Below are 12155 nucleotides of genomic sequence, written 5' to 3'. Positions count from 1 at the left end.
TTGTCATTTCTTACTCAAACAGACGCGTCCAGCTCTGCCACTGAAGATGAAACCTGCTGAAGAAGAAGAGAAAGCAGCAGCCTGAAGGTCATCAGACACTGGCACTTCTCACCGATCACTTTGAATATCATGTAAAACATGTGCAGCAGCTGCCTCATGGACACAGATTTAAGGCAATTCACCGCCAGAACACCAGGTGGAGTAACGTTTTTTGTTGAAGACCTAGAGAGTGACGTGTGTGTGTGCGTCAATTCAATTTATTTTGCTGTGTATAGCTTTTATTGAAAGGCTTTGACAGTCTGTACACATGCGACATCCTCTCCTCCTCCTCCTCCTCACCCGGGATGGATAGACCACAAAGGATGTCATGTGAATAAAAACATCAACTCTAAATCAGATTAAAAACTGGCCTGGTCAGATTGGTCGAATCCTCAAAGAGGAAAACGAGCAGCCGGGTAATAATCATTTCTTTACTTTCAGTACAATCACATTGGGATAAAGTAAACATAACAACTTAATGCGGGAATGTATCAATGTACAAATGAATCAAACAAATGTGCAACGATTTCTGTTGTTGGCATCCTTTTATTATTTTCTATTTAATGGAAATAAAAATTTTAATTCTTGGTTCACAGTAGTTTTATCCTCCCAATCTCTATTTTAATTGTATTTATGTTTTACAGGCTACACAATCACAGACTGAAAGGGAAATGCTTTGAATTGGTATTTTATTTTATATAATAATTATGGTAGTGGTCTCCTCCTGCATCACCTCTGTGCCTGCCGGCCGTACAGGTCGTGCTCCCGGTACATGACGTAATCCTTCAGTCGCCCCGGCAACGGCAGGAAGCTCATGAAGACGGGCGATCGCAGGCGGAGGCGACCGAGACAACGACGGATCCGCAGACGACAGAGATGCTGCAGGGGGCGAGCGTTCTCTGGGGGGGAGGAGGAGGAAACATTAACCACCAAATGGGTGCATGTCTGCGAGGGAGGTGGGGGGGGGGGGAAATAAAGTATGATTTAATTCAACCTTGCAGCCTGCAGATGTCGGGCCACTGCCGCTGCTCCATCACGGCCGCCTTCAGCTTGGAGCACAGGGTCACGTGGTCCAGGTAGTCCAGCATGACGCGGACCAGCGTCCTTGCGTCCATGTACTTTACATGTCATTTAGACATATAAGTACATATAAGTGCATTTCAACCATAAGGATACTAACAAGAAAATGCATTTTCATCCAATAAGCCAATTTACAACTTGCTATTAATAAGCCATTATCAGTACAGTTTAAGTGCTACAATTTGTTAGTGTTTTTAGTCGAGGTGTACTCTTGAAGAGGTGTGTCTTTAGTTTGAAGATGTGAAGGCTCTCTGTGGTCCTGATGTCATCAGAGAGCTCGTTCCACCATTTAGGAGCCAGGACAGAAAGGAGTCGTGATCTAGTGTTAGATTAAAAAAGAGAAGGAGGAGCGAAACAAACGCATCGAAGGAACGTGTTCAACAATGTGAAGCCCGGATGGGAGCGTCTGGAAGAATTCAGCCAAACAACTTCTCTCGTTCTGGGAGATTTATTTGTCAGGTCAAGTATCAGCGCTGCGTTTGCAAAGGCAGGAGCGGTTCTGTCGGCCCGCGGGCCGGAAGAACAACTGACCAACATCAGGAAGAACATCATGTTTTATAACCCTTGTAAGACAGAAAAAGGAAAGATTTCTATTGGCCTTAAACTGGTGTTGAAGGGGAGCAGGTTCTTCCCCCACCACACAAGACCCGGTCACATACGATTTAAGGGTCTTCTAATCGTAATGTAAACAAAACGACCAAAGTGTGTGTGTTGTATGGTGCTTGGTGTGTCCCTAACTCCCTTCCTGACTCTCCCTGATTTTCTAAGCACTAAGAAAAAGCTTTTGATGATCACTAGTCGAGTGTTTTTCTCTCAGAGAGGGAGGAACCAGCAGCTTGATGCAGAGCGGAGCGGAGCGTTGGTGCACGAGCCGGGCCGAGCCGGTATACGAACCTTCGAGCGTGAGCTCCAGAACCTTCTGGTTGGTCTGAGCCGCCGCCTCGTGGAGAGGAGTCCAGCCCCGGCTGTCCGCCCGGGAAAACTCCTCCCTCCGTCGGACCAGGAGATCCTTCAAGAGCTTCTCGTCACCTGGAGTTAAATGTTTCAGACCTCTCAATGTGCAGTTTAATGCGTGTTCTTTGCGCGTCCTTTACCGTGTCTTATGGCGGCGGAGACCGGGCTGCTGTCTGCACTCTGAGGCCCGGAGCTGTGAGCCACAAAAAAACAACAGAGTTCTGTGGAGCTCATCAGAAGAAGTCTTCCGATCTGAAGAGCTTCACCTGGTGGGAATAATATTGGTCCAAAAGGGTAACTGGCTGACATGTAAGATGGACATTTTAGATCCAAACGTCCTGGACTCTTACAGATTAAAGATGTATTTTACCAATGGAAAGCTGTTCCCTTCATTAAAGTAGGCTGTCTGTGCAGCAAAAAGACTAATGTTATAAATTACTGGTATATAACAAGAGAAAAAGGGCTGTGTTTATTCCATTTAGAGTGAAAGGTGGAACGCCTACAACACCCAGAATGCACTGGGCTTGTTGCAGCCACTGACTGGACATAAGGTGCTTTCAAAATCACACACTTACGAAATGAAACATGAATTAAAAAAATAAACGTGTGTAATAAAATTGTGCAAAAAAGGATGACGAAAATAAATGTTTTTAGCAACTAATTTGACCTTGAATGGAAACAAGTTTTACACTTCTTACAAAACATTAAATTGTTTTGCTTCTTACCACATTCATTTCATGTAATTGTTACTTCTAGCATTTTTCAATCTTTCTTTATACTGCTGACACTGAGGCAGCTTTCAGAATATATGAACAAGGAAACAGGACAGTGAAGGAAGGAGAGAAATGTTCATGACCTCGGTTTCTGAGCCTCCTTCCGCTTGTTGCTCTCTAGAAGACTCTGTTCAATCATGTACTGAGTCGCTGGGTCCTCGTCTTCATCCTCTTCGTCCTCCTGAAGCTCAAAACACACCGACTCCATGATGAACACGGCTGTCCTCTTCAAAACTCCTTGTTGTAAGGGGGGGGGGGGGGGGGCCTGACCAGTCACTGAAACCAGAGCTTCATACGTCTGCGAAAGTTCATTTAATGAATCCATGTTTTAATGGTAGCTTCCTGACATGGAAGTCACACTCCAGATAGACTTTACTCAAATCCCAAAGTCTTAAGTGTTGATATTTGTCTTGCAAAGACAAGAGTTTATTCCACGTTTCAGCTGCTTGGCTGCAGCACTCTGGCTGAGAGGGGAAAGATGATCTGATACCAGTGACTATATTTACCTCCTGAGAAGTCTATAAAGTGAAGAGATCAACAGATAGTCAGGGTGACACTGCAGGACCGAATTACCGAGGGAATCTGATTTATTTGACAACTTCTCAGCAAAATATCACCATTTTGCAGATGGAATTGACTTTTTCATAAATTGTAAATGACCTTTAAAGTATACCAAGAGATCTTCAAACTTTATTCTGAAAGACATCCACTACAAAAAAAACTAAAAAACCTGGGGTAGCATCAGGCGCACTGATCCCAGCCCATCTACACGTTTGAAAGGGTCTTCGGTACAATTTGTTTTAATGTGCACGTGATGCAAGTTGTAAAAACATTCCTTTTGAATTAAAGACCAAAATGTTTTCAGGAAACACTTCCAACAAGTTTCAGCCTTCAGGACGGATTAACAGGATTCTTATATATAATAAAATTAATATAAATTCTAAAAAGCAAACTAGATTGTAGGTGACCAATAATGAAATGACAACCAAAACAACCTGACTAATTGAAAATGTGTTTATTTAATTTTCTGTGAGCAGTCTATGACCTTGGTCTCTCCTTCTTGCCTTTGTACAGAGCCAGAAGGGACACGTTGGCCACCTTCACCACCTTAAAACGAACTCCGGGAATATCACCAACGGCGTGACCTTTACGTCCGAATCCTGCCACCAGAACCTCATCGTTCTCCTGCAGGGGAGGAAGAAAGAGGGCGGTTAGTAAAATACAAACTCACTATGTAGATTAGTGGGAAAATTCCACAGATTAGTTGAACCCGGAATCAAATAAGCACTTGCTTCACTTGGTTCAGGTTTTTGGCTGCAGATTCTGCACAAATTTACCTCGATGAAGTTGAGACAACCGTCGTTGGGGACGAAGGCGGTGATCTTCTTGCCGTTCTTGATGAGCTGAACTCTCACACACTTTCTGATGGCAGAGTTGGGCTGCTTAGCCTCAACACCACTGGAGATGGAGAAAAAAGTGCTCTTTAACAAACTTAAACTTATTAGGAACATTGATTGGGTAAAATGCAATATTTGAAATTAACTATGACTTTCCAGTAGCAGTGATGGAGGGAAACGCTGATGTTTTACTACATCAGCAACAGAACAACTGTCAGCGTCCAGTTTCAAACCGCCAATGTGACGTTTTGAATGAACTGTTCACATCTAGACATTTTTAAGGAGACTAGAGTTATTGACTTTGTGTGGCAAACATCTAAAATGACTAGTTGTCCATATCGTCGGCCACCACTCGATTCTCAGGTATTTACAGTCCTACGAGTACTCACACTTTCTCAAGAACGATGCCCTTGGCGTGGGAGGCTCCACCGAAGGGATTGGCCTTCAGGGCTGTGCCCAGATGGGCCTTCTTGTACTGTTTATCGTGCCATTTCTGCTCACGGCGGTGATTTCTGAGCTTTCTGGCTGTGCGCAGACCACGACACTTTCCTGAGAGACAAAAGGCCGGCGAAAAACAATGTTAGTACCATGTAGGAGTTATACGATTCACGTTGAATTCAACAAAGCACTCTAATCATATACTTTAAATGTCTCTAAAAACTCCAAACTAATACCCTAAATTACAGAATGTGTTTAACGGTTAAAACGTCAAGAATGAACAAATTCTGACTTTGTAAAAAAGGTATTTTATTAAGTGGCATCCTGTCAAGTTAACTTTAATCTGATTTCCTACATTTAATTTCAAGATTCGATTTGATTAAAACTCTGAACTCTGTCTTTGACTCTCAGACACCGGGTATGCCTGTTTCCACACTAATTAAAACAATATAAGGCAGCTTAGTGGTAATTAAAACAGTTCACTTCCTTACTAGGGACACTTTAGCTTGGTACATACGCTTTTATACACAAAGAAATGCTCAAATGTATGATTCGCTTAGTGTTACAAATAAGCACCTGGGACGAATGAAACTACGTGTTCCACTTGTAAGTCATAAGCCGCCAATGCGATATTTACTGTGTGGGATTAATTTATCTGCAGGAAATTTAAACGTCACTGCCATTTAAGAAGTTTACTTTACGGTTCATTAATATTGAACTAACATGAACACAAACGCTCTTAATCGCTGCATTTTCTCGAAATTCGCCACAATTGAGACGACCGTACTTTAATGGACACATTAAGGAAACCTCTTGCCATCAGCTAAGAACGTCGTTGGCACGGGGCTAAACGGCGTAACGCGTTAAACGTAATCGTTTAGGATAATACGTTATTATCGCATTCCGCTGTTTAGCTAACTTACAAACGTTGTAGTACCAACACTGTAACGTTATGATACAAACGGGACGTATGCTATGCTAACCATGCTAACTAGCAGCTCAAATGCGTTATGGCCGCTCCACGTTGCGGGAAGAGAGAACCGTAAAAACGGTCCGTTTTTAATTCATTCAATGAGTTTTTTCCACCACAAATGCCTCGAAAAGAGTTTATAAGATATTCATATACGATATAGGCGTCAAAAATCCCAGTAGAAAACAGAGTAATTGAACATTTTGAGTAAAGTCAAAGCCGTACCCATGATTGCAGATGCGAGCCTGGGAAGGAAAGGAAGGTCCCAAGATGCACCGCGGCAATGTCTAGTCTGAGGACCCTGACGGGAGTGACCACAAGATGCCTGACTGAAATTATCGCTCAAGGTGAAGATAACGTACCGTCATATTCTCTCTTATGCATCCACGGCTAAATTTATTGTATGCTTTATTTTTTCAAATTGAACACATCATTTTAATACTTTTGTTACCATACTGTAGCATATGAGGACTTTAACATATGGTTTCAGCTTTTTTCTGTGCATTTAGATTTGTAGATTATTTTACACTTTACAGGTTAGTTATTTATCGTAGATGCACAATCTGTTGTTTGAAAGTTGTGTTTTTTAACCAGTAGTCTATTTGAGAGATTCAATTTTCTGATAAAGAAATATCAGTGTTTATGTAGCCTCACAACAGTATTCAAATACAGTTGTGTTCTCTGAGGTCAAACTATGTATTTCTAAATGTTCAGCCTCACACAAATCATGATGTAGACTTAAAGTTATATTACTTATTATTAGATTTAAAATCTACAAAAAAATAGACAAAACTTCCTCATTATGCTGAGTAGCTCGTTTCAGACATGTGTTATGTGATAATGTGTTCATGACTTGTACTTCACTTAGTTGTTTAGGTGGAGCTGTTTTAATTACTTTATTTAATCCTTTGTTGACTGTCATACAGCTGCATTGAACCAAAACATACAATATTTACGTTTTAAAAACGCAGCTCTAATAAAGTATAAGTAGTTAAAATTCTAATTAATCACAGCGTTTAGTAGATATACATAGTTATATTCCACCATCGGTCCAAGTCTTGTTTCCCTGCAGCAGAGATGGACCACAGTAACATTCAGGCCAGCCATCTTTCCCTATCATATCGGAGCTGAAAATGAGAAACCAGGGGCGGGGCCGCCTCAACCCCTCTGCGCCTGCGCTCCGTCCTGATTGGCTGATTCATCCGCCTTTTGCAGGGGAGGGTGGGCTTAAAGACGGTGGTGCTGATTAAAGTAGATTACCGGAGGGAGAGACGGGGGAGAGTGTGTGCTGGCATCCCACTCTTCCTGGTTAACCACAGAGATGTCTTCACCATGGAAACAATGCTGCACCCTCCTCCTCCTCTTCCTCTCTCTCCTTCTCCTCCATCTCAAACCATCCTCGTGCCTCGACCAGCCGGCTGCCGACAGGTCAGTAGAAACAGAGCAGGAGATTATCTTTTACCTTGATGCTCGTTGATGGTGACGCTCTAATCTTTGAGTCATGGACCCAGTCGGCTCAAAGCTTACTGAATGCTTTGCACTGCGAGGCCATAGAGATCATTACTTCTATCTCCTTCAAGTTGCATTTTTATTTGGGGACAGAGGAGCAATATGAAAACTCAACAATCTGACATTTTATGAAGTGATTATGGCAAACAATTACTTTCTTATCCAGCAGACGTGATCATCACGCTGGAGTTCTCTCCCTGATGAATCTAAATAATCCACTTTCCTTTTTTTAGTTCTGTTTTTTGCTGTCTGTAAACTCCCGTCATGAATAGAATTAGCTGCTAAATACTCCATTGTGTCCACAATCTCTACCTTTGTGCGTCTGCTGTTGTGAGCAGATGGAGAACAGAAGGGTCATCTGACGACGCCTGTTTAAGGCTGAACTCAACTATGAACATGGCTAAAAAAAACCTTCTACTTTCATGCAGGTGTTTGTGTTTTCTGTCACAAACCTGAATCCCATTTGGAATTTTTGTGTTAAAGTTACCTTCTAATAAATTGATCAACCACTTATTCACCAGAGGTATATTTCCAAAAACCATGACTTCAGAGCCGAAAACCAGTATCTTACCAACGTGGACCCTAAATAATATCTGTAGGATTAAGGCTTTTGCAGAATTGTTCAGTAAACATTCTGTTTAAGGGAAACACAGATGAGTCTCTTTGTCTGAAGGCATCTGTCTGCTATTTATTAAAGTGGGTTACAGTGCTGATTGTAAAAGGAGGGAGAAACGGCAAAATCTCCCTTTGGCCAAAAGCCACCCCATCCTTTATTTGTGTGTGTTTGTGTGTGTGTGTGTGTGTGTGTGCTTGATTACATAATCCGTGCAATCCCACAATCCACCGTCCCGCTCTGAGTAAACAGGAGCTAAACCTTTTTTTTTGGCTGCGAGTGAGTCGGCGGGATTTGTCTTCTTTATCTGCCTCTTGTTCTGAACAAAGCACCTTTCTGCATCCCTCACATCCCGGTGTCTGATGTGGCCACCTTGCTATCATCAGGCTTCCCGACTGGTGCGTCTTAATACACAAACTGTGGCGACAAAAAGGATACAGAATTTGGGTTTAAATGTATTGTGAAGTCGACCTGCTGCAGCAGGCACTTTTTGTTGTGAAACATAACATCGACCCGATTACCTTTTCTATTAAAGCTGCCAAAAATCGACATCAACATTCTCTTTGTTAACATGGCAACGCTTGTCGCTATTTATCAATAGTTTAACGAATGCTTGCTATTATTTAGATTCATTTTATTTTTTATTACAGCATTTTAACAAATATGTGCCTATGGAGGTTGAGGGAGAGGGTCTGTAACCATATAACAGCCGTGGGTTATTTACACAAGATCATCACATGTATATCATCAACATCATGTCAATCTATTGCATTCATCGTTTTAAAAGTTAAAGTGATAATAAATCGTTGTTCTACTTTTCGTGTCCCTGTAATCCGAGGGAGAGCGAGTCCTCTCAGCATCTCTGTCCCAGGATAAATAGTCTGGTATTTTAACCACTAATCCACCAGGTAGATAACTGGGTCACTCGAACAACAAGATGCATTCTGGGTAGTCAAAACCTCACAGGTTTGTCTGGTGATCATCTTTTCTCTCTCCTTTGTTCCTAAACTGCATGATATATTAGGGTGATTTTACAAATTGCTGTTAAATTAATTCTAGTTTTAACATCTTTATGGGGTGGAAGGTTCTTTTTAAAATGGCAATGTTGTTTAGGTTTTGAGATGGGAACATATCGACATATTTGGATAGCCATGTTTTTTGTCACATTGGCCAAGTGTCAAATAATGACACAGAATGAGATGTGAATTGTGTGACTGTGGTTTCTTCAAAGAATGTTTACCCCATTTCTTTAAGACTGATAAAAATGGAAATAAATATAATCACACTATGGAAAAAATATTAGTAAAAAAAATAATTAAACCACTTAATTAAATTAAAAGAATACACATTAGAAAATATGTATATATAAACAATATTTCACACACACCATCTGAACCAACATTTTGTGGCGGATACGATCATTTTAAAATATGAGACAGAGCATCAAGCAATTAAAACAGGACGCTGGGTTAAATTAAACACGGGAACAGTAAACTAAATGATGAACATTATTTTATGCTGCTTTTGTTCACAGTGCTGCTGTCTCTCCACACCGTGGTGAGTATCATTTATCCATCTTCTTTCAGTAATGTTACACAGTTGAGTCCTAAACAATAAATAAAACACACATTTGCCCAACTGCTAAATTAACCTTCATCATTATAAACAACTACAGAAGCCTAAAGAAAAGAAATCAGCAGGAGAGCAGAAAAAATAAATCCTGTGTGGTTTCCAAAAATCAATGTATTCATGAATATGAGTGGCTGCTTTGGGCTGCTGCTGTCACTGCTGTTGTCAGGGGCAACCCGCTGTCTCCAAAGCATCAACTGTGTTTGTTCACCCCGTCCTTGTCCCTGCAGACGAAGAGACGACACACGCTGATGGACGGAAGTGGACGGCGGAGCGTTTGACGTCCGAAGACCAAGCGTTGAGACAACTGCAGGTAAACTGAGAGGAGGAGAGGACGGCGTCTCTCTCAAGTGGAAATATTGGTACTTTGTCTCTCAACCCTGTCGGAGAGGAGACGGAACGAACGGGGGGCGGGGGGGGGTGAGGAAGAAAAACACCATGTGGCCTCAGAGGTTATTGTGGGGTGCAGGTTTTTACTATATTGTACAAATAAAATCAGATTGGAAGTGTGAGGTCTCCGTCAGTCAGCGTCTCATGAAGTGTCCTTTTCAGAAACACAGTGCAGGACAACCTGACTTTAAGGTGTTCTTCCTCTTCTTCTCTCCTCCTCCTCCTCAGTCGCCCGATGTGTCCCAGAGGAAGTTGCTTCAGACGTCGGGAGTCGCCGTTCCCTTCCCCCCCCTCAAGGTGACGCTGTACCAGCTAAACGCCGCAGAGACACTATGAGGGTATATACACAGTCAACACATTTAGTTTAGGCGTTGTCCCGTGACACTGTCGTCTCCGCCCCCCCCCAGGTGTTGTCTGACGGGAAGCCGTGCGTCCTGTTCCAGGCCAGGAAGCTGTCTCTGCGCTACGAGAAGCAGAAGCAGCTGGACCTGACGGAGAGAGCCTTCTCTCCTCAGCAACCTGTGGACACCAGCCAGTCAGTCTGCCTCCGGGACAAGGCCACGTAGGTGTCCCCCCCTCCCCGTCTGTCCCATCCACACACACCTGGAAAATCATCAGAAAACACGTTCCTGCACTTTAAATATTCAAATGTCCAACAGAAAGATTATAGTCCAATTCAGGGGGAGTAAAACACCCGAAGGGAGTAGTCAGTTGATTCTTATGTCGTTCAAAGAAGGACAAGAACTTATCCTCAACTGTTTCATCACTACTGCTCCTGACTGTCTGTCGGTCTGTCTTTCTTCACCAGGCTGATCATGAGGTTTGGAGACGTGGAGGATTTGAGAGCCCTGTCTATCGGGTCAGTCATCTGCACTCAACTCAACATCGTGTAAACGACGCAATGAGACCAATGAGACCGTTCTTCTTAATGTCCACGTGAAAAAACTTTTTAAACAAACAAATGTCTACGTTAAGGGTTTCCTTTTTGGAGACCTCCATTGTTTGCATTTGTGTTCTTCGCCTCGGATTCTTCTTCTTTGTTGACTCACTGTTTGCATTTCTCAGTGCATCTCCACCTCATGTGGGTCAGCGGAACAATATGACGCCATTGGCACAAAGAAAAAAAGGGGATGGTGCTCATAACTAATCTGCTCCTAGAGAGCAAAACGTCCTCCTTTCAGACCTCTGAAGGCCTCCTGTCGTGCTCCTGTCCCCAGGCTGCAGCTGTCCAACACCTTCTACGAGTCTTCGGGTCAGTGGTGGTTCTCGGTGGACAGCGTGTCCCTGCGCTACAACACCTCCGAGGAGGCTGTGTTCAACGCCAGCGACGTGTACGCCCCCGCCTCCTCCTCCTACCACTGCCTGCACGTCAGCAGCCTGCAGCGCTACAGCGCGCTGCTGCTGCCCAGCAGCGACCACGCCCGCCGCTGGACCGTCACCTTCACCAACTTCCAGGTACCCGTCCTGGTTGACACACCGACCTTCTCAGCACCATGCAGCAAAGGGACAGAGGCCGGACATAATAAAATAGACAGGATGTTTACCTCTGGAGTTGTAAAGAGAGCGAATATTGGATTAGATTTAGATTTATTTTTCACTGTATTCTGACGATTAACTCCTGAACCGTCACACGATGGAACGTATCGTCTTAACGATCTCGAATACGTCCCTGTTCCCTCTTCAGATTCAGGCGTTCAACGTCACCGCCGGCAAGTTTTCCCCCGCGAGCGTCTGCGCCACCTTCATGACGCCGGCCATCCTGATGGGCCTGGTCACTTCCCTCATCCTGCTGCTGGTCCTGGCCTACGCCCTGCACATGGTGGTGCACCTGAAACACATCGAGCATGAGGACGAGCACAAGGCCGACGTCTACTACCCGCAGAGCCCCCAACAGCCCGAACACTGCTGCGTGGAAAACGGAGCGGAGAAGAACGTGCTGTAGAGCGGCCACGGGCGTAATGAAACACTTCAACAAGAGACGCAGCTGATTGGATGCTGACAACTGACAACAAACCTTTGGTGGGATTATAGAGTTTAACCTCAGGATTAGATTTTTTAAAAATACATATATATTTTTAGTGTTTTTTTTAACGATCCGATTAGTAAAATTATGCATTTGTCTTGATAACACATTTTATAAAATATATAAATAAAATTCATGTTTCTTTTGTTCAATTTCCATCTATATTTGTATATTTTTTATTGTTGGAATTTGGTACTCTGACAATGAGGTACAAGAGAAACTCTCACTGTACACAAAAAACGATTTTGAATTACAAGAGTTTGTAACATACACTCCGATGGCAATCTGCTCTCACTTGAAATATATGTTACATTGAGTTAGTTAGAGCCTATATTATATT

The 12155-nt window shown here is 43.0% G+C and overlaps 3 protein-coding genes across 3 annotated transcripts; 1 reads left to right on the top strand and 2 right to left on the bottom strand.

Moving 5' to 3' along the window:
* Nucleotides 1-91: 91 nt before the first annotated feature.
* LOC119229603 (uncharacterized) lies at nt 92-3711 on the bottom strand. Its single transcript, XM_062564010.1, has 5 exons — nt 2930-3711; nt 2214-2266; nt 2014-2148; nt 1034-1157; nt 92-938 (listed from the first exon to the last, which is right to left on the bottom strand). Exons 1-5 carry the CDS (start codon nt 3169-3171, stop codon nt 734-736), a joined length of 759 nt encoding a protein of 252 aa, XP_062419994.1. The 5' UTR covers nt 3172-3711; the 3' UTR covers nt 92-733.
* A 135-nt stretch (nt 3712-3846) lies between these two features.
* Nucleotides 3847-5895, bottom strand: rps23 (ribosomal protein S23). Its single transcript, XM_037490768.2, has 4 exons — nt 5877-5895; nt 4633-4792; nt 4184-4304; nt 3847-4031 (listed from the first exon to the last, which is right to left on the bottom strand). The coding sequence occupies exons 1-4, from the start codon at nt 5878-5880 to the stop codon at nt 3885-3887; spliced, it is 432 nt and encodes a 143-aa protein (XP_037346665.1). The 5' UTR covers nt 5881-5895; the 3' UTR covers nt 3847-3884.
* Nucleotides 5896-6859: 964 nt separating this feature from the next.
* On the top strand, nt 6860-12111 carry atp6ap1la (ATPase H+ transporting accessory protein 1 like a). Its single transcript, XM_037490767.2, has 8 exons — nt 6860-7079; nt 9308-9330; nt 9633-9715; nt 10021-10089; nt 10200-10354; nt 10601-10651; nt 11010-11247; nt 11477-12111. Exons 1-8 carry the CDS (start codon nt 6973-6975, stop codon nt 11732-11734), a joined length of 984 nt encoding a protein of 327 aa, XP_037346664.1. The 5' UTR covers nt 6860-6972; the 3' UTR covers nt 11735-12111.
* Nucleotides 12112-12155: the final 44 nt, after the last annotated feature.

This window comes from Pungitius pungitius, chromosome 8 (assembly GCF_949316345.1).
Source record: "Pungitius pungitius chromosome 8, fPunPun2.1, whole genome shotgun sequence".
Lineage (NCBI taxonomy): Eukaryota > Metazoa > Chordata > Actinopteri > Perciformes > Gasterosteidae > Pungitius > Pungitius pungitius.
This window is presented reverse-complemented; position numbering and strand designations above follow the sequence as displayed.